Here is a 22,767-nt window from a genome sequence, read left to right as displayed (position 1 = left end):
ACAAAAGGAGAAGGCAAACAAATGCATTAGTAAGGTAGATTAATGTAACAAGGAACACATACCCAAGCATTCTTTGCAAGCTACTTGATAACTTCTACAGACAATTGTTACTGGAAAGAATAATTTCCCTACAGCAAATCAGGCACTCTCTTTACAGTAACACATACTGAACTTTACTATCTCTTACTGCCTTAATTGTTTATTTAATTGAAACCTTCAAATTTATTGAAGTAACTTTAAAGTGATAAATACATACTGTTTAACCACTTAGTGCAAAATCGCTGTCATTGGACGTCGGTACTTTGGCGCTAAATAGCGTTGTTATGGCAGCAGCTAGTTTCCATAACCCTGGTATTTTCAACAACGGTGAGCGGCTGGCTGGCTTTCAGATAAGTGGTCCCCGTGGAGGATTCGCCATGAGATCACTTTCATTCTCCCGCCACGTTGTGGTCATCACCGCCGCTTACCGGAGGTGTCGGAAGTGGCGGAGACCATCACGTCCTTACTCTTCTGAGACATGGAGCCGACATAACATCGAATGGTGGAAGCGACGTCAAACGTCACTTCCGCCCAATGGTCTTAAAAGTGAAAAAAATTACATTTCATTTATTAAATTTTTTTCTTATTGTATTTTAGTGTAAATGTTAGATCGGAGGTCTTTTTGACCTATTACAAGGGATAAAAGTGACCCAATTTATTATTATTGTTTTTTAAAAGGACAGTGTAAAAATAAAAAATAGAAAAGTAAAATAATAATAATACATTTTTTTTTTTAAAGTGGCCTGTCCCGCCGAGCTCGCACGCAGAAGCAAACGCATGCATAAGTCGTGTCCCGCATATGAAAACAGTGTTCAAACGACGTGAGAGGAAGCAAGAGCAATAATTATTAAAGGTAAAAGTTGTTTATTTGTAAAAAAAAAAAAAAAAAAAAAGTTTGTTACTATTCCACGAGCGGGCGCAATTTTGAAGCAAGACATGCTGGGTATCAGCTTACTTGGTGTAACATTATCTTTCAAAATATATAAAAAAAAAAAATAAAAAAAATGGGCTAGCTTTACTGTTGTGTTATTTTATAAGTCAAAGTTTTTTTTTTCCCAAAAAATTGTGCTTTTAAGACTGCTGCACAAATACGGTGTGACAATGTATTGCAATGACCGCCATTGTATTCACCGGGGTGTCTGGAAAAAATATATATTGTTTGGGCGGTTATAAGTAATTAAGTAAAAAACAAAACAAAAAAAACACATTTTAAAATTCTAAACAAGTGTCAAAAAGAGGCTAGGCCCTTAAGTGGTTAATTAACATTGTCCATTCTATTTTTCAAATTCTGTATGTGGATGATGGCACTGTATTTATTTTACTAAAAAAAACATCCAAGCATGTTTTTCCTAATCGATATGCAGCTATCACATGACCCAGATCTTTCCTAGCCTGTCTGCAGGGAAACTTAAGTAGGAGAGACCTCTAGTCCTCTGCTGCTGGTCACGTGTTAAAAAAAAAAAAACCTAAAAAAAACCTTTGAAATACAGAGTAAAAATAAACGAATAATATCATTAAACTGTTTTAAATGATCATACAAATATATATATATATATATTTGAAATCAAATCTTTATTATTGGCAATAAAATGGTGTGGGCGGATTTCTGCCAGCCACAGGCTTTGTCATGCCCCTTCAGCTGATGTCTTAGACGAAGATCAATCTAATGCAATATCCCATCCCCATTGTGTTTAGATCGTTAGTGGACATGAAGGAGGAGGGAGGGAGTGGGCTGTCATTTTCCACTGTGTATATACCCACATGGGCTGTTCAGACATAATGGGGAGGAAATGCTCTGCACAGAAACTCACTGAAAACTGAGCATGTGTAGAGCTGCCAACACTGCTCTGCAAAATCCCCAACTGCATTGAGGGCTTGGACAAAAGGGGGAGATAGAACACAGCAGGATCAATTGATAGTTTTTTTTAAGATGTGGGTTTAGTGACACTTTAACCACTTGACCATCGGGCACCTAAACCCCCTTCCTACCCAGACCAATTTTCAGCTTTCGGTGCTCTCACACTTTGAATGACAATTAGTCATGCAACACTGTACCCATATGAAATGTCTGTCCTTTTTTTCACACATATAGAGCTTTCTTTTGGTGGTATTTAATCATCGCTGTTTTTTTTTTTTTTTTTTTGTGCTATCAAAAAAGACTGAAAATTCAGTTAAAAAAAATAAAAAAAATGCTTTGTTTCTGTTAAAAATTATTGCAGAGTATTGCATAGTTTTGCATAGTATGGGCACTGAGCAGCACCGTGGGCTGGATCTGTAGTGCCAACAGCGCTGCAAACAATCTCTCTCTCTCTCCTCTCACACTGTATTGATTGGTACAGAGAGGGGAGGGAGGAACCGGCGTCATGTCATGGTTCGTTTACATGTGATCGCTCTGTCATTTGACAGAGCGATCACGTGGTAAATGGCCACTATCAGAACACAGCAGGAAAGCAGGGAGATCGTTGTACTAACATTGCATAGTTAGTACAACCTCCTAATTTTTTTTACCCAGTGGGCTGAATAAACAAAAACTTAATGTGTGTAGCTTTATTTCAGATGTTTAGTATATTCTTAGTACTTGGAGGAGAAACCATTGTTGGTAAGCACAGAGCTAAGACGTTTCTTGTAGTTAGTGACCAGGTTTGCACACATCTCAGGAGGGATTTTGGTCCACAGATCTTACAGATCTTCTCTAACTCCTTAAGGTTTCATGGTTGTCGCTTGGCAGTTCAAAGTTTGAGCTCCCTCCATAAGTTTTCTACAGGATTAAGGTCTGGAGACTGGCCAGGCCACTTCATGACCTTAACGTGCTTCTTCTTGAGCCACACCTTTGATGCCTTAGTATGTTTTCGGTCATTGTCATGCTGGAAGACCCATCTTCAGTGTTCTTGCTGAGCGAAGAAGGTTCTCATCCAAGATTTTACAATACATGGCCCTGTTTATTGGCCCCTCCATGCGGTAAAGTCGGCCCGTACCTTTAGCAGAGAAACAGCCTCAAAGCATAATGTTTCCCCCTCCATGCTTGACTGTAGGGATGGTGTTCTCAGGGTCATAGTCTCAATTTTTCTTCCTCCAAACACAGCGAGTCCCCCTCCTCAAGAAGGCACATGTACAGTCATGCCAATGAACATCTAAATGATTCAGAGAAGGATTGGGAGAAAGTGCTGTGGTCAGATGAGACCAAAATTTGGCTTCAACTCCACCCGCTGTGTATGGAGGAAGAAAAACGTTGATTATGACTCTAATAACACCATCCCTACAGTCAAGCACAGAGGTGGAAATATGCAACTTTGGGGCTGTTTCTCTGCTAAAGGAACAGGCTGACTTTGCTGCATTGAGGAGTTAATGGATGGGGCCTTCTTCCATCAGCCAGAACACTGAAGATGTTTCATGGTTGGATCTTCCCGCATGACAATGACCCAAAACATATTGTCAAGGCAACAAAGAAGTGGCTCAAGAAGAAGCACATTAAGGTCATGGAGTGGCCTAGCCAGTTACCAGACCTCAATCCTATAGAAAATTTATGGAGGGAGCTGAAACTTTGAGTTACCAAGCAACAGCCAAGAAACCTTAAGGATTTAAAGAAGAACTGTAAAAAAAGAGTGGACCAAAATCCCTCCTGAGATGTGTGCAAACCTGGTAACCAACTAAAAGAAACTTCTTACCTCTGTGCTTACCAACAAGGGTTTCTCCAACAAGTTCTAAGCCGTGTTTTGCTTGGGGATCACATACTTATTTTACCCACTGAGCTGCAACTTAATTTATAGCATTTGCTTTATGTGTTTCTGGATTTTTGGTTTATATTCTATCTCTATCATTTAAAATACACCTATGATAAAAATTATAGACCATTCATTTCGTTGTAAGTGGGCAAACTTACAAAATCTGCAAGGGATAAAATAATTATTTACCCCACTGTACATGTTCTGCAATGCACATGGCACACTGCTAGTACACAGCTTTAAAGTGGTTGTAAACCCTTACAACGCACTTTGACCTATAGGTAAGCCTGGATTAAGGCTTACCTGTAGGTCCAAGAAATATCTCCTAAACCTACACGGTTTAGAAGATATTTGCCTAAAGACAGGCACCGCTGTCTACGGCGCATGCGCCGTAGACAGCAGCGCGCAGGCACACTGAGCGCGCCGCCGTCAATGGCGATATGCCGCGCGTGGCGGCTCCCATGCGCGGGATTGATGTCATCGCGGCTTCTGTGAATGACAGCGGCGGAGCAGCGAGACCCACCGAGAAGATGGATGCGCCGGACTACAGGGGACAGCGGTGACATCGCTGGCTCCTGTGTCAGGTAAGTGGCACATAATGGACTACTATGCGATGCATAGTAGTCCATTATGCTTTACCTTTGCAGGGAATGAAAGAGGAAGTAAACTCATCAGGGTTTACTTCCTCTTTAATGACCACCTCAGTTTCAATGAGAAGCAGTCAAGTTTCAGGTTTCGGTTAGCCTGCCTGGGAGGAGATGGTTGTGCTTGTGCAATACTCTTTAGTTATAGAAAACGTTTATTTGTAAAGCAACGATTGCATACAAGTAGCAAAACATACATATACAATAGTTTTAAATCATATCCCGTTCAGGGCACCATCTGCATGGAGTTTGCATGTTCTCTCTCTGCTTGTATGGGTTCCCTTTGGACACTCTGGTTTCCTCCCACACTCCAAAGACATGATGGTTAGTTATCTGGCCAGGTACCATGTATATTGGTCCTAGTATGTGTTTGTGAGATAAGGACCTTAGATTGTAATCTCCTTGAGGGCAGGGGCTCGTATAAATGTTCAGTATGTAAAGTGCTGTATAAATTAAACACCTAAGAAAACCTAAGGCACATAATACAAAGCATCAAATGTGACATTCATCAAACATTCAATGGAGATGTATCCTTTTGGGTAATAGGTTTTAAATTACAGTAACCAATTCACCTGCAGTGAATGTTTGGTGAATTCCCCTGTCCTTTAAAAAGGAAGTTTCAAATGGATGATAACCATAGCAAGAACTTTACCAGAGATGGATTTTGCGCTGTCTATGGTTGGGACCCGAGGTAAAGCTGTTGCTGTTCTGCTGCCAGCAGTAGTTCTCAACAAATGCTCTGCAAAAAAAAAAAAAAAGAGATCATTAGTGCAGAATTCTATTACAATGCACCCAGACCAAAATTGCATGGTGCAACACAGTGCTCAAACTTTCCTGGCTACGTACCTTGTACGGGTATTTCAGCATAACTTGGTCTCTTTTCGGACAACCCTGGCAATGATTTAGTAGAAGATATAGGTCCACTAATGGAATGTCTCTACAAAGATAGAGTATATGTACTGTGAGAGCTATGTTTTGCAACATGTCTGTATAGATAATGTAATATAAAACATAATACAGGCTGTCATATATGAAGGTCTTGTGATATTTTTCCCTACAAGGACTGCTAGTGACACAAATTAAGGGGTCTATTTTTGAATGTTTTCACACCAGATTCCCATAACTCACACCCAGGATTCGCACATCTTCCAAGTGAACAATCAGAAAATGTGAGAATCTTGGATGAAAGTTATGTGAATCTTAAGTGAAACATAAATAGAAAACTAAATTTCAAAAAAGTCTCAGAGAACACGTCACCCAGAACAAGTGCTAATAAAATATCTAAAGCTATAACTTTTCTTTTTTTTTGTATGGAAATGCTTAAACTCCTGTCACATATTTACTGTTGTTGGTGTCTACTGGGAAGACTCACCATCTACAGGATTGATGGGAAAACACAAACTTTTATGTTAGTCACTGGAACAGGAGGTGAGGGGTAATCTTTGGAGGCATCTATACAAGAGTAGATTTCCTCTTACTTTACAGAGATTTCCATTCACTTCCTGCTGAGACTCGGAGAACAGTAGAGAGGGGAAATATCTATAGGACAAACTGCTGTTTAACCACTTGCTTACTGGGCACTTAAACACCCTTCCTGCCCAGACCAATTTCCAGCTTTCGGTGCTCTCACACTTTGAATGACAATTAGTCATGCAACACTGTACCCAAATTAATTTTTTGTCCTTTTTTTCCCACAAATAGAGCTTTCTTTGGGTGGTATTTGGTCAGCTCTGGGGTTTTTATTTTTTGCGCTATAAATGAAAAAAGACCGAAAATTTTGAAAAAAAAAACCGCATATTTCTTTGTTTCTGTGACAGAATTATGCAAATTATTAATTTTTCATCATAAATTTTGGCCACAATTTATACTGCTACATATCTTTGGTATAAATAACCAAAATTAGTGGATATTATTTGGTCTTTGTGAAAGTTAGAGAGTCTACAAGCTGTGGTGCGAATCGCACAAAATTGATCACATCTGATGTACTGGTGGTCTATCTCGCTTCTTGTGACCCGAACAAGTCAGGAAAGTACAAATACCCCCTAAATGACCCCTTTTTGGAAAGTAGACATTCCAAGGTATTTAGTAAGAGGCATAGTGAGCTTTTTGATGTCATTTTTTTCCCACAATTCTTTGCAAAATTAAGATTTTTCATTTTTTTTTTCTCCACAAAATTGTCATTGTAATAGGTTATTTCTCTCACATGGCATGTGTATATCACAAATGACACCCCCCAAAAAATTCTGCTACTCCTCCTGAGTATTACAATACCACATGTGTGGGACTTTTTCACAGCCTGGCCACATAGAGAGGCCCAACATGCAGGTAGCGCCATCATGTGTTCTAGGAACATAAATTACCCATCTAACTTGACTATTTATTACACTTTTGAAGCACCAGGACAATGACACGTGACACTGATGACAGATGGCACTGATGACAGATGGCACTGATACGTGGCACTGATGACACGTGGCACTGATGACACGTGGCACTGATGACAGATGGCACTGATACGTGGCACTGATGACAGATGGCACTAATATGTGGCACTTATACGTGGCACTGATGACAGGTGGCACTAATACGTGGCACTGAAGACACATGGCACTAATACGTGGCACCGATGACAGATGGCACTAATACGTGGCACTGATACGTGCCACCGATGACAGATGGCACTAATACATGGCACCGATGACGCGTGACACTGATGATAGATGGCACTGATAAGTGGCATTTATGACACGTGACACTGACAACAGATGGCACGTGACACTGACAGGTGGCACTGATGAAAAATGGCACTGATGACAAATGGCACTGATACGTGGCACTGATGACAAATGGCACTGATGACAGATGGCACTATGTGGCACTGATGACACGTGGCACTGATGACAGATGCACTTATACGTGGCACTGATGACAAATGGCACTGGGGACAAATGGCACTGGGGACAAATGGCACTGGGGACAAATGGCACTGCTGGGGGAGGATGGCACTGCTGGGGGAGGATGGCACTGCTGGGGGAGGATGGCACTTTTTTTAAACTTTTTTTTTTTATCAAAACAAAGCAAAGCAGAACGGCTGCCGCTGCAGCCGTTCATCTCTCCCCTCTCACACTCTGTCTGTGTGAGGAGGGAGAGCGGCGCTGAGAGATGATCTCATATGTTTACATATGAGATCATCTCCCATTGGACACGCCGAATGGCGCTGTAAACGGCCACTGTGATTGGCCGTTTACAGCGATCTGTATTTGCCTGCCCCCGGGGGACACGGCAAACACAGAACTTCCCCGATGCACGCCCGTGGCGGCGCGCATTGCGGAAGTAAACATTAGGATGTCCAGGGACGGCCTCCCGGACGAAAGCTCCTGCTCTACGCCCGTCATTCGGCTATAAGGCGGGCGCGAGGTGGTTAAGTGCTCACCCTTCCAAGCTTTACAGGCATAAACATGCACAAGGATCCTTTGCAAAAATGGCCATTCAGAGCAGTTTTCACTTTGATGTCAAATTTTGATTTCAGTCATAGTCCTTTAACTAAAATGCCATTTTAGATTTAGTCTCATTTTTGTCATCTGAACTGTTTTAGCTTTAGCCTTATTTTAGTTGACTAAAATCTCGAGTACCCATCTAACTAACCGATTTCCTCGGAGCCTCGTCTGTCTGTTAAAGCCGCAGGCCCCTGACTATCAGCAAGCTGTATTGGCTGAGAGCTGCAAGCTCCATCTGTCTGCCTGCTGCCAGGGAGTTCTGGAACAATGTCCTGCAAACCACAGAAGAGGAACGCCTCTGTTGGATTTGTGTCTGTCTGGATGTGACCCGGTGTTTCCCCTCCCAGCAAGGTAGCAGTGCTTAGCACTGTGTAAAATAATAGGATTTTTTGTACTCACGTAAAAAATCCTTTTCTCTGTAATTCACCAACTGACACAGCTTCTCCCTTTAGACCATTGGGTTGTTATGCCACCTTCAGGTTAACATGTGATAATAAAACTAGCACTTTCTAGTTCCGCCCAAGGGGCGGCCCCTTAGGTAACAACCCCTCAGCATGCTACTGCAGCCTCAGTACGTCAACAAGCAGTATAGTGTAAAGAAAAATATGAGGGACGGGTGCTGTGTCAGTCGGTGAATTACAGAGAAAAGGATTTTACGGTGAGTACAAAAAATCCTATTTTCTCTTATATTCACCGACTGACACAGCTTCTCTCTTTAGACCATTGGGACGTCCTCAAGCAGTGGCAAAACGAGGGGTGGGAAAACAGCATAAAACTTTATCCACCATGGCATGTGGGAGCTAGTACAAACTTTACCCACAAAAAAACTACAGCGTGTGGAATAACCACCACAAAAAAAAACAGGGTGCCCTCAACAGAGAAGCACTACCCTCAAACCGCACCAAAAACTGCGGTAACTAATGCATTAACTTAAAGGTACTGCGTTTTTACCCAAAAAAACCAGGAAAAAAGAAAAAATTGCATATGCAATTGCAACTATACAGCCGCCTGCAAAACTTTGCGGCCAAAACAGGCATCACCCGATGCACTGACATCTACCTTGTAGAACTTTGTAAACGTGTGGACAGACGACCAGGTCGCCTCTTTACACACTTGAGTGACAGACGCTTGATGTCAGAAGGCCCAAGACGTTCCGATTGCCCTCGTGGAGTGGGCCGTGACCGGAAAGGGGGGCACCTGCCCCTTCAAGGCATAGGCTTGTACTACAATCTGTCTGATCCGCCTGGAAATGGTGGCCGACAAGACCGCCATGCCTTCTTTGGACCAGCCACCGAACAAACAGCGAGTCTGACTTCCGAAAGGGAGCCGTGGCAGACAAATACACCTTTAGAGCCCAAACCACGTCCAGAGCATGAAGGGCCACCTCCTTAGGATGTATCGGCTTAAGACACAGAGATGGTAACACAATGTCCTCATTGATGTGAAACACCGAGGCTACCTTCGGCAGAAAAGAAGGTTGCGAACCCAACACCACCTTAGCCTTGTGGATAACCAGATAGGGCGACTTGTAGGACAAGGCCGCCAGTTCCGAAACCCTCCTGGCCGAAGTGATGGCCACTAGAAAGACCACTTTCTGGGAAAGAGTCAACAGGGGAAACTCTCTGATATTTTCAAATGTCGGTTTTTGAAGCGCTGATAATACTAGGTTCAGATCCCACGGGGGTAACTGTGGACACGCCGGATGGACTACATGTCGCACCCCTTGAGCAAAAGTACCCACTAGAGAGTGAGACGCCAGAGGTCGCTGAAAAAGGACAGCCAAAGCTGATATTTGTCCTTTAATGGTGCTTAACGGCAATTTCTGGTCCACCCCTTGCTGAAGAAACAGCAGGATCCTGGATATAGATAAGGAGCGCGGACGCCATTCTTTCTCCTCACCCATGGAGATGTAGGTCTTTCGAGAAGAAGATTTCCGTGCTCTCAACATAGTTTGGATCACCGAGTCCGACAGACCCTTGTTCCTCAACACCTGGCGCTCAATAGCCATGCTGATAATGCAAGCGATGGTAAAGCAGGATGGAGAATCGGACCTCGAGACAGAAGGGAGCCAGGGAGCGCCTGCCACCAGGTCTGCGTACCAAGGACGCTGAGGCCAATCTGGGGCAACCAGTATTACTGGGATCCCCTCAGCTTCCATTCTGCAAAGCAGACATGGTAGCAGATTCAGTGGAGGAAAGGTGTAGATCAGCTGGTACTGATCCCACGGAGCCACCAGCGAGTCTGATACGTCTGCCCATGGATCTCTTGTCCTGGACATGAATCTCGGCACCTTCCGATTGAGACGGGAGGCCAGAAGATCCACGTCTGGTGTGCCCCACCGCAGGCACGGTAGCCTGAACACCTCTGGAAGCAACGCCCATACTCCTGGGTCCAGCATCTGACGACTTAGATAGTCCTCCTGCCAGTTCTCCATACCCGGGATGTAAATGGCCAACAGGGCCGGTACATTTCGCTCTGCCCATGGAAGTATGTGAGCGACCTCCCATGCGGCGGCCAAGCTTCTTGTTCCTCCTTGGTGATTGACGTATGTCACAGCATTGGCGTCTGACTGGATCCTGATCGGACGCCCTTGCAGTCTCATTGATCATGTGGAGAGGAATAGCCTGATCGCTCTCAGTTCGAGCAGATTGATCTTCGACCAGAGGCCCTGAGTCAACTGAACTCCCATCACTCCACCCCAGCTAAATAGGCCGGCATCCGTTGTGATCACTGTCCATTTCAAAGGTAGGAACGACTTCCATGATTGAAGCACCGGGGACCTCAGCCACCAGATCAGGGAACCCCTGACTAACTGGCTCACCTGGATCTGTCGATCCAGGGACAACGGAGATTTGTCCTACTTTGACAAGATCTCCTTCTGCAGGACTCGGGTGTGGAACTGGGCATATGGTACTGCCTCGAAGGAGGCCACCATGACTCCCAGGACTTGTATGCAGAAGCACAGCAATGACTACTTGCGGTTCATCAGCAGTTTTACCGCGGCTCTGAGAGTCTGCAGATTGTCTGAAGGGAGAAACACTCTCGCTTCCCTGGAGTCCAGCAGCAAGCCTAGGTACTCCAAACGCTGAGTTGGTACTATCACCGACTTTTTTAGGTTCAACAGCCACCCAAATTTTTGCAGGGTCTGCATGGTGATCGCCACATCCTCTTCTAAGTCTGAGGCAGAAGAAGCTCTCAGGAGGAGATAGTCTAGGTAACCCACGATCGCAATCCCACGTTGCCGTAGCAACGCCAACACAGGAGCCAATACCTTGGTAAAGAACCGGAGGGGGGAGCCACAAACTTCCCCGACTGCAATTGCAGAAACTTTTGATGCCGGAGGCATATGGGAATCTGCAGGTACGCATGCTGGATGTCCAAGGATGCCAGGGAGTCCACTTGATGGAGTGCAGCGACTACTGAGCGAACTGATTCCATTCTGTACCTCTGCACTTTCACAAAGTGATTGAGGGTTTTTAGATGCAAGATTGGACGTACCCCTACCTTCTTGGGAACTACAAACAGGTTTGAGTAGAACCCCTGTAAACGTTCCGATTCCGGAACAGGTAAAATCACCCCGCGATTCAGCAGGTCCCTTACTGCCCCCAAGAGGGCCTCCCGGCGAACCAGGAGAGCGGGTATGCTGGAGGGGAAGAATCTGTTTTGTGGCCAAGAGAGGAACTCTATCTTGTAGCCATAGGAAATCAGATTGCAGACCCAATGGTCGGACAGTCGAGAGGACCACTGGGCTGCAAACTCCTGAGGGTGACTCCCCACACGGTGGGGGCAAACCTTTATGCGGTAGCACTTTTGTTCCCAGGCTTGCGGTTCCAGGGACATTTCTGTCCTTCCGTGGTCGTCCTGTCGGGCTATGGACGTTTAGCCGAAGCTCCGGGAGGATGAAAAAAAAATTTTGTGAGAGGAAAAAGAGGGCCCTTGCCTACGGTGTGGCTCCTTAGCCTTCCTGGCCCGTGGGAGTAGAGTACTCTTACCACCTGTGGCATTCTTAACAATGTCATCCAAAGAGGCTCCAAAGAGCCACTCCCCAAGGAAGGGAAGATCCGTCAGGGCTTTTTTGGATGCCTGGTCAGCAGACCAGCATTTCAACCAAATCAGGCGCCTCAGCACCACTGCTGACACTGAAGCCCTGGATAACAGGGGGAGGGTATCCAGGGCCACATCACAAACGTACTTAAGGCCTTACACTAGTTGGTCTGCTAGTTCCACGCAGACAGGAAAAGCCTGCTGTTCTCCCAATTCGCGGTGCAACAGTTTTGCCCACTCAGTTAGTGTCTGCGACACAAGTGCGGATGCCAGTACTGGTCGCATGGTTGACCCCACAACTGTAAACAAGGAACAAGCTACTGCCTCGGCCTTCCCGTCCGTGGGATCCTTAAATACAGGAGTCCCCTCTACCGGGATCTTGGTTACTTTGTTTAACCTGGAGGGTCCACGACCGGAGGAGCTGACCACTTTCTGAGAATGGAAAGTGGATACTCCAGCGCTAAGAGGAAATGTGAACAATGTGTGTATAAGGTGCTGCAGACACCTTAAGGGTCAAACTCTACCCAAAGAAATAGAAAATAAAATAGTAGGTGGTGCTGCGCACCTAAAATTAATATTTAAAATATATTTACAAAATTGCCATAAATGCAGTAAAGTAAATAATTAAATGTGGGTGAAATACTTCACTATTTCGCCCGCATTTACTTTACTGCATTTATGGCAATTTTGTAAATATATTTTAAATATTAACTTTAGGAGCGCAGCACCACCTACTGTTTTATTCACTTTTTGAGAAGGCTCTCCTCAAAGGGGTAATGCACCGCCATGTATTTGGGGATCGAAAAGGTCGACCCCATTCCTTGTAAATGAACTTGTCAAAATAAGTAAGATACGGGAACACCTTAGGTGAATGGCTGGCTTAAGGGACCCAAAAGGGACCGCTACATCAGCAGAGGGATCTGCTGGCTCCTGAATCCTCAGGGTATCATGCACAGCTATGATAAGTGCTCCAACAAGTGCTTTGTCATGCACGGACCCAGACGGGGACTCATCCTCACTGTCCGAATGGTCCTGGTCAGCGTCATCTGAAACAACAGAGCAGGGGTCTCCAGCCTTAGCAGGGCCCGAGTCTGCGTCAGAGCTCTCCCCAGAGGAAGGGGGGGGGGGGCAGGGGCCCGCTTTTTAGCACCTTGCGCCCACGCACCGCCTCCATCTTGGCAACGAGCGAATTGAGGAACGCCGACAAAGCGTCCAAGGGCACTGCGCATTCCGCAGGCTAACCGGTTGAAATTGCCTGGATTTTGGGGGAAGAAACACCAGTTTCTGAAGCCATGCTGACCATACCCTGTCTGCCACCTGAAGGGGACTTAGGACAGTGATGGGCCCACCCTCCTTACTGCTGCTGACTGAGGGGCTCTTTCCCGCAGGACTCACCACCCTGACAGGTTCTGTGCTGTCCAGCAAGTAGTGCCTGTGTTCCCTGTCAGCTCCCAGGTGCAGAGCAATCCGCTCTGTGTCATTCAAAGCTGCTGCTAATGGCACTGAAACCTCTCTGCAATGTGCTCAGGCTGAAAGAAAATGTCCGCCCAGCGTCCAGCATAAGGGCATAAAGCACTGGGGAAATGGCCGCCGGATTACAGGAACACATGCTGTCTCTAGAGAAGCTGGGGGAAAAAACGTGCTCAGGCTTCTAGAAAATGGCCGCCGGCATCCAGTATAAGGATAAATCACAGGGAAAATGGCCACCGAGACAAAGGAGAGCATGCTTTCCCTTGCCCATACCCAAGATGGCCGCTGACACTGAAAAACCATGAGGAACAGAGCTAGAAAATGGCGGTGATCAGCGCTGCAGATATCACAGCACAGTCTCACAAGCATCCCCAGGGACATGAAAAACACCACTCAGGACACAGCCAGCCAGCGCAGCCCCCCCACAGGTGAGAGCCCCCCCCCGGAGAGCCCCGGCACACGACACACACATTACAGACCCACTCTCTGATCAGTACAGGGTGGCAGCTGTCTTCGACACACTGACACGGACATCAGTAGCCCGGTCATATGTGCGATATAAAAGCTCACCGATCACCTGTGGAGCTGAGGTAGGTCGTGGCCGGCCTAGCGCATAGCTGCGACCTGCACAAGATCGCTGGCCGGGCTTGGGGAGACTACAAGGATAATAGTATCCAGCCTGTCACCCAGCCAGCTGTTGATAGCAGATCACAGGATCTTTCATCTTGCGCAAAAAGCAAAGCTTCTGCAGAAAAACCACGGACTGATGGGCCGGCTGGGTTACTAAGTCGTTCTCCTTCACTAGGCAAAATAAAACTGAGGTTGTAGTAGCATGCTGAGGGGTTGTTACCAAAGGGACCGCCCCTTGAGCGGAACTAGAAAGTTCTAGTTTTATTATCACATGTTAACATGTAATGCCTAGTCCTCTCCTGAAGGTGGCATAACAACCCAATGGTCTAAAGAGAGAAGCTGTGTCAGTAGGTGAATATAAGAGAAACAGCCTTTCCAAAGTATTTCTTTCCCCAAAGTATAATGCATCCTGCCATGTGCACTCCCTCACTCCCATTTACTTTCCCATCCCCAAAGTATAATGCGCCCTGCGCACTCCCTCTCTTCCATTTACTTCCCCATCCTCAATTGCACGGTCACCTCTCCATCCCCAAAGTATAATGCACCCTGCGGTGTGCACTCCCTCACTCCCATTTACTTTCCCATCCCCAAAGTATATTGCACTTGCCCTGTGCACTCTCTCACTCCCATTTACTTTCCCACCCTCACTTGAAGCCTGGCATTACAGTCAATAGATTTTACAGAATTTTTAAATATATATATATATTTTAAAGCTGCACTTCTGTTTATCATAATGCAATATTTTTGTTTGTTTATGAAACTTGGTTTTATTTCTAAAGACGTTAAATATCACAACAGCTAAATGTGTATCTATAGTGCAGTTTCAAACCTTAATGTCATAAATAATACCATGTTATTAGATGTTTACTCCAGGAGTATATAATGAGTTTGGAAATGCTTCAATAATGCATTACAATGCAACTAATCTCATTCGATTTTAGCTGACTAAATTAAAATTGGAACTAATTTTCGTAAAAAATGTCATCAAAATTTTCATCAATTGACTTAATTCTAATTTTATTTTCGTTTACTTTTTGTCAAAATAATTCAGACGTTGGAATGAACAATAATTTAGAGGCCTGATTGCAAATGCATGGCCAAATACAAATGAAAATCGTTAAATGAATGAAATCAAGAAAATCTTTACATCCCAAACTTGTTTGGGAAAAAAGAAAAACAAGGGAAAGGATTATCAGGCAGTACAGAAGATACATTGTAGAACACAACAGTTCCCTATATAAACGGTAAACCTTCAGTTCTTACTGCTGTCATGTTCAAATGAAGATGAGAGAAGTAATTTGTGGAAAACTCTGCATGATGCTAAAGGAAACGTCTGTACAACAGGTTTGGTAAGGAAGGAAGACTCTAATATCCTTATCAATGCTAAAGCCCTAGACTTTGCACTTCCTGTGTCCGATTTCTCAAATAAAGGATGAGCACCGGCGTGTTCGCACAGCCCACGTGCAGAGCCCACCAGGAAGTCAGCACTGCGCTAATCACAGGCAGTGAGATTTCCCGATCTCTGCAGCCGCACATCGGGACAATGTCTCACTGCCTGCGATTAGAGCACCGCAGTGCCGACTTGCTGGTGGGCTCTGCACATGGGGTGTGCGAACACGCCGGAGCTCATCCTCATTATTCTCCATAACCAGAGAGCCTAGAAAACAACATCTCAAGGTGTATGCTGCCATTTTTTTTTTAGACATTTACTTTGTATCGCCAAGTCCCTTATTGGAACTTTATTGTTTTTAACCACTTCCAGTCCGAGCCAATTCTGACATTCCTCTTCTACATGTAAAAAAAAAAACACAACTTTTTTTGCTAGAAAACTAGTTAACCAAATACATGAACAGTCAATAACTACACATAAAATTAAAATAAACATACAAACCAAATCAGTTTGGTAGATACCTGCATGGGAGACACAGCGGCGGCAGGCGGTGTCTTCATAGGGCTGGGGCTCAGAGGTGTGCGGGGAATGGTGGTTGCTGCTGTAGCTGTTGTCACTGCTGCTGTGGGAGCAGGAGCTATACAACAAAGAACAACATTTTTTGTAGTGTTTTGAGAGAGTTATGACCTAAATTGGCTTAAAGCTAATTTGGCTTAAAGCTAGTTTATTTTTACATTTAGACTTATTTTGATACCCACCCATAGTGTTGATATCTTTGGATATTTTAACTGTGTAAATTTTGTCAGAAAGTACCTTTTTTAAAAAAAAATAGGTATCATCAGGACATTCCAGTCACGGCCACCTAGGTGACCTACGTAATCAGCCTGCCTTATCGACTCCTGGGATATTTAAGCTATCAATACCAGGAGTCTTAGGGCATCTACTATTGCATTATTTCTTGCCTAGAGAGATGATGAGATTGGGAGACGTTAGGTGCCACTTTTGAAGAAGAGCATCGTGGGAGCAATTACTGGAATACTGTGCAGGCACATTCTTCAGGAGACTGGCTGCAAAGTATTCCAGGGCTTTATCCTTTCCATAACTGCACTTGCCTTCTTTTGCTTCCTTCCATGTTCCCTGCTGTTATAAGGTTGCCAAAATAGGGCGGGAACATCTGACATCTGTTGATGCTGCCATTGCTATAGCAACCTTATAACAACAGAGTGCACCTCACAGTGTCATTAATACCCTGGAGTGAGACCAGGAAGTGCATGCTGGGTAGCCAGCTGCACAAAAACATGGAAATGAATGCAAGCCGGCTTCATTTGCCAACATCTTCCATGGTCGTAGGCCGAATCCAGGGAGAAAATTAATAAGTACTGATTTAGCAAGTAAATTGTATGTGAACATGTAAAGCAATATCCAAAGCAGATGATGCAAATCAGAACCCATCACCATAAGGATTCTATTATAATTTTACTTATGAGACTGTAGCTACTCTTTAAAGACTAACTGAATGCAATTTTTTTTTTGTTTCAGATAGACTGGAGAGGGAGAAGAATACAAAACAGGTTTTATTGCTGTCTGTGTCCCCCTTTTTATCCTCATGACCATTATCACTGAAAATCCCAAATTTTGAGTGGTCACCAGAAGAGGACAGCGGGAAAAATCATCAAGTGGTGACACTATTCTAGTGGATTTCCTCTCACTTCCTCACTTGCAGGTATAAATTGGGAACTGAATGGAAATCGCACCATTGGGACACAGATGGAAAATGGAACCGGACAGTTATATTTTAATTGCATCGGTAATATTACCTGGAGAGGATGCATTATCAAAGGATTTGATAAGAGTCTTAACAGTGGGTGTGGGCTCCGAAGAGGTGGAAGACCTTCGACTAAGACCCATTCCTTGTCTTAAGGCAGCAAGATCTCTCTCCACGGCATTCATGTAATTATAGACACGACCACGCTCCTCCTCTTGTCTAAAGGGGCATAAATAGAAAAGCAGATATACACATGATGAATTTTCTTAGAAGTTACTATACTATAAAATTATTATGATCATATGCTACTAGTGTTTCTTACTTGCGAGATGCGGCATTCTCCAGTTCCTTAGTAAGCTTTTCATTCTTTTCCAGTGCTTCATGCAGTCGCCGTTTAAGTTCTCCAATTTCTTCCTGCGCTTCAGACTTTATGTCATTAGCAATTACAACAGCAGTTTGCAAATCAGCCTGGAACTGTCGCCATTCAGCAGATTCCTCCTGTGACAATCATCAAAAAATAAAAATAAACACACACACAATTAGGAGTGCAGTGTAAAACAAAAAGGTCCAATAGACAATGCTCCCTCATATAACCAAATGATCTGGGTGTCACTTGGCAGCCCTGAAAAAAACATCATCTGGATTCAATCAGAATAGCGTCATTTTCTTCTGTTGTCGTCGCCCCCGAGATAATGCGATACTCTGAGTAAGGCCGAAATAAGATTTTCTACCGATTCAGTGAACTGTTTCCATAGTGAGCTGAAACCAAAATGAGGCTTGGATACCGGAAGCAATGCGCATGCACGAGATTATGGACAGGGAAACCTACGGAGAGCGTAAATACACTGCTATACAGATGTGGAAGAAAGGAGTTGAAATGGCGGCATCAAGCGGGAGTGTTGAGTTTACTACCGCTTTAAATCTTTACATTTTCATGATTTTTTTCCTTTATAACAAATGTAATTATGCTCATAGATGAAAATAATGCCAAAGTTCACACTAATATCTGGAGCAGTAGAAATAAAGTACAATCTGACATTGATAAAACAAATAAATGCTCTGGCCATTAACTACGTCAATACCAGGCTTTTAAACCCCCCTCCTGACCAAGCCAATTTTCAGCGCTGTTACTGTTTAAATGACAATTGCGCGGTCATGCTACACTGCACCCAAACAGAATTTTTAGAATTTTGTTCCCACAATTAGAGCTTTCTTTTGGTGGTATTTGATCACCTATGCATTTTTGTTTTTTGCTAAACAAATAAAAAATACCTAAAATTTTGAAAAAAAATTGTTTTTCTTTTGTTTCGGTTATAAAATTTTGTAAATAAGTACGTTTTCTCATTCCCTGATGGGCACTGATAAGGCGGAACCGATGAGGTGGCACTGATGGGCACTGGTAGGCGGCACTGATAGGCAGTTATAGATGGCACTGATAGGCATCACTAATGGCACTTGCATGTATTGGGATGAGCACTGATTGGCAGCTGCCTGAGCACTGATTGGCATTTCCCTGGTGGTCTAGGGTGGCATACCTGGTGGTCCTGGGTGGGCATCCGGGGGAGGACGCAAGTGAGGAAAAACCAATCAACGGCTCTTCCTGTTTACATCGTGATCAGCTGTGATTGGACACGGCTGATCACGAGGTAAAGAGCCACCTGTCAGACTCTTTACTGAGATCGGTGTAGCGGTGTGTCAGACGGACACACCACCAATCGCCGTGATGCAAGCCTCCACTGGCACGCGAGACCAGTCGTTCTGGAGGGCTGTCATATGACGTCCCTGACGTGTTTACTTCTATTTAATAAGCTATTCAAGTGGGAGTAAACACATTTTCAAAAAACACTTACATTCCCGGCATGCAGCAAATGCTAACATTCACAATGGTTGTGCTCTCAACCAAACTTTCAAACCATCCAATGGCTGGTGTCATAACTGATCCCATGTGCAGCATTATGGCAGTTGAAGAAGATGGTGGCTTCCTTGACCGAAAACGTTAGAAGGGTTTACTTCCACTTTAATAATTAAAACTTTTTGTTGCTTGCTTTGTTAATATTTTTACACCTTTAGCATATACAGTGGGGAAAATAATTATTTGATCCCCTGCAGATTTTGTAAGTTTGCCCATTTACAAAGAAATGAAGGGTCCATCATTTTTATCGTAGGTGTATTTTAACTGATAGAGACAATATCAACCACAAAATCCAGAAAAAACCCCCCACATAAAACAGATGCCTATAAATTAAGTTGCAGTTCAGTGAATAAAATAGCCATTTGATCCCCAAGCAAAACATGACTTGGTACTTGGTGGAGAAACCCTTGTAAGTAAGCCATTTCTTGTAGTGACCAGGTTTGCACACATCTCAGGAAGAATTTGGTTCCCCTAGTCTTTACAGATATTCTCTAACTCTAAACTCTCTAAAGTTTTAGCTCACTCCATAAATTTTCTATAGGATTTGTAATGGAAATTTGTAAGTTCTGTGTATAATTGTATTCTATTTTATTCGTATTGCACAATACCCTCACTGTGTACACGGCACTAATAATGTTTTCAGTACGTTTTGCATTCTTTTGAGTCCTGATTAGAATTAGCCTGCCTATGTAACGACCCCCTGTTACCATAAACGTACAATTGTAATATTAATGTGATACCTACGTAATCGTGTATAAAAACCTTCAAATGCGTCATAATAAAGCAGAACAGTTATTTGAAAGATGCTCAGTGTATCTTTTGTGTCTGTTCCCTACTGCAGTAGTTATTAATTTGGAACCACTAATCAATATGAGGATAGAGGTTGCCTATCTACAAAATATCTAAGTCAGGTGGCGAGCCAGCCGGGAGGGGTTTCCAGGTGACCCCGAGTATCCGAAAAGAGGAGCTTGAGACGATCTGGGAATAATCAGCCGACTGAGGTAGGCCTTTTGCTTACATTTGAGTTATCAGACTTCCTTGATCGTTAAGGCATTTTTGGGACGAAGGCTACCTATTTTACTCCCTTTAATTGAACTGAATTGATTGGTGGTTATATGTTATGTTGTCGCTATCTACTGTCCAACGCAGTGTTATAGATAAAGGGAATAATAGTGTTGTTCACAGGTATGTGTAGTACATCTCCTAGATAAAGTAGTTTAGAGGCAAGAGGGTATAGGCACACGTAGAGAAAACTGGCCAGTCATTATGGGCATCAAATTAAGTAAAGGAATGAAGGGTAAGAGACCCTCAAAAATGCCCAGCGCAAGAGGAGCCCTATATATGAACCAAAGGTGCAGTTCCGCCCACACTGAGCCCCTAGATTAAATGGTTAAAGTGGACAGGGATCCACAATGGGTAACTGGGTTACCACCAAAGTCCACAGGGACTAAGAATCATGCAGAGTAAACAGCTAGAGGAACAGCTACCCATGTGTGCAGGATCGATCAAAGGTAATAATTATCACGAGACAGAAAGGGACATTTTGATGTTAAGTTGTGGGATGAATTTGGGGTCCGGCACTACAACTAGTAAAGTCAAGAAACAGGGTAATGAGAGTTAAAACAGAATACTTTATATGTTGTCAGAGAGGGAAGATGGGATGAGCACTATAGTTGCCCGTCTGATAATAGAAGGTACAGTATGTGAAGTATGGTATTACAATACATTGAATGAAAAGGATATCAGAACAAAATAAGGAAAGCATTAGTTAAGCAATTAAATATTAATAGAGTTAAAAGAAAGTGAAAGAATGATATGCACGTGTTGTGTACAAATGGGAAAAAATGACATTTTTAGAGAGATATTCGTGTATGTGTGTGAATGCTGGAACCTTTCGTTCTATCTCTTGTGTGTGTCATGTATGCAGATGTGACCCCCTCCTTTGTGCTCTCATGAAAGAATGTAGCTGGGATGAGAGGTTGGTGATAAGCTGGAAGGACACCATGCCAATTTAAGTTTTTTAGACAAAACATTTATAGCAAAATGTTCCGGGTTAACGAATCCAATGATAAATAATGTGATCACAATTATTTTTGAATCCGTTTTCCAAACATGGTAAAACGAAGGTTACATTTAACTGTGTATTATACAAATTGAATATCCTTTGATAGTGGAAACAGTGCATTTAAAAAAAGGGAAATTAAGTAAAATTAAGTAATATGTCCCCCTTTAAGGACAATTTATCTGTGCATATATATGTGTACGATATTGAAATTATCATACGAGTATTCATTTCTAATATGAGTTTAACAATTTTATTAATAATATAGATATATTTAAACTGGTTTAGACAACCTTTGGTTGGAAATTAAATCCAGGTTAATGGGGAAATTGATAGAAATTTGATTAGTTTAGATTAAGATAATAAATGTAAAATTACAAAATTGTTAAGTGGAAAGAAAAAAAGATTAAGATGAGGTTGTTAATTGGAATACAGCTGCCATAATGTTTAACAAAGCCAAGATGGATGGGATACATAAGAAGTTTTTCTACAAAAATGAAATCTTAAAGTCTGATAATAGCTTGATGTGCAGTCCATGATGTGAGAGTAATAATAACATTTTAATATAACAGACCCATCACATCAAGTCCCCACACCCTGTTAGGATAGATGCTGCCTGCAGCCAGTTGTTTTATAGTTTTTGATGTGGTTGAGCGCTTTCTGGTCCATAATACACAGATTGTTGGACCTTTTGTTTTTATTTATTTTTATTTTTGAAATCCAAAGCAGAATGTGTTGATTGTGAAATGATGTGCACCCTTTCCTTGTAAGTGCCGTGGGTATAAGCAGCCCTCCAGCTACAAGTCCCATTGTGCCACTACCTCTGGGAGTCATGCTTGTAACGGTTGGCCTTGCAATGCCTCATGGGACTTGTAGTTTCCCAACAGCTGGAGGGCCACCAGTTTGAGACCCCTGCACTAAAAACCTCTAAAAGGCTATGTGTTCAAGTACACTGATAGCAAAATGCAGAATAATAAGGAGTATCCAGCCACATGTAGCCAATATTTATGGACCCTTTAGCCATCAATCACAATGCAGTGCCCGGTGTCCTTACCCTCAACTTCCGGTTCAGTATTTTTATTTCACGCTCCATGTCATGTTTCTGATCCTGCAGCTTTTTTACAGTATCTGTATGGTAAAGGGAAAAAAACAGTAAGTAGGGGATGCACATAACAGTAAATTAATTTTCATTGGTACATGATCCACTTATAGTGAGCTAATGTTTTTCCAAACTTAAAACCCTGGGGATAGATGTATATAGACAAAGGTGTAAAAGGAAATAGAAAATGTTCATATTTACACTAATAGCTACATGTGGAACATGACTTGACACCTCCTCTGGGTAACATTTCTGCCCGGTGACAAGTCTTGTTAAAGCTGCAACCTTATTGTTTCAGTCACGGCGACAGATGAGCTTAAGACAAATGGCACGTACAGGACAGGATGTCACCTAAAGACCGTTCGTAACTATGTCATTATAAGCTGCTGTCGCCCTGCTTCGGAAACACTGTAATTAGGACAATGGCCTTTTGAAGAGATAAGTGAATATACATTTGGCGTACAGTAAATTAAAGCTTCACTCCAGTAATTTT

At 43.2% G+C, this 22,767-nt stretch overlaps 1 protein-coding gene across 7 annotated transcripts in view; it reads right to left on the bottom strand.

Moving 5' to 3' along the window:
* SPECC1L (sperm antigen with calponin homology and coiled-coil domains 1 like) overlaps positions 1 to 22,767 on the bottom strand; it is a 141,822-nt gene that overhangs the window by 37,994 nt on the left and 81,061 nt on the right. For all 7 annotated transcript variants that reach the window (XM_077461536.1, XM_077461537.1, XM_077461539.1 and 4 more), the window contains exons 6-11: positions 22,230 to 22,303; positions 17,524 to 17,699; positions 17,254 to 17,420; positions 15,958 to 16,073; positions 5,252 to 5,342; positions 5,058 to 5,144 (exon numbers count right to left, since the gene is read on the bottom strand). In XM_077461536.1, coding sequence (XP_077317662.1) covers positions 5,058 to 5,144; positions 5,252 to 5,342; positions 15,958 to 16,073; positions 17,254 to 17,420; positions 17,524 to 17,699; positions 22,230 to 22,303 — 711 coding nt within the window. The remainder of the gene's footprint in view (positions 1 to 5,057; positions 5,145 to 5,251; positions 5,343 to 15,957; positions 16,074 to 17,253; positions 17,421 to 17,523; positions 17,700 to 22,229; positions 22,304 to 22,767) is intronic.

This window comes from Lithobates pipiens, unplaced genomic scaffold, assembly GCF_037356315.1.
Source record: "Lithobates pipiens isolate NorthernLeopardFrog02 unplaced genomic scaffold, aLitPip1_a1.2 Scaffold_3, whole genome shotgun sequence".
Classification (NCBI taxonomy): Eukaryota; Metazoa; Chordata; class Amphibia; order Anura; family Ranidae; genus Lithobates; species Lithobates pipiens.
Note: the sequence above shows the minus strand (reverse complement) of the source record. Positions and strands in the feature narration are given on the sequence as shown.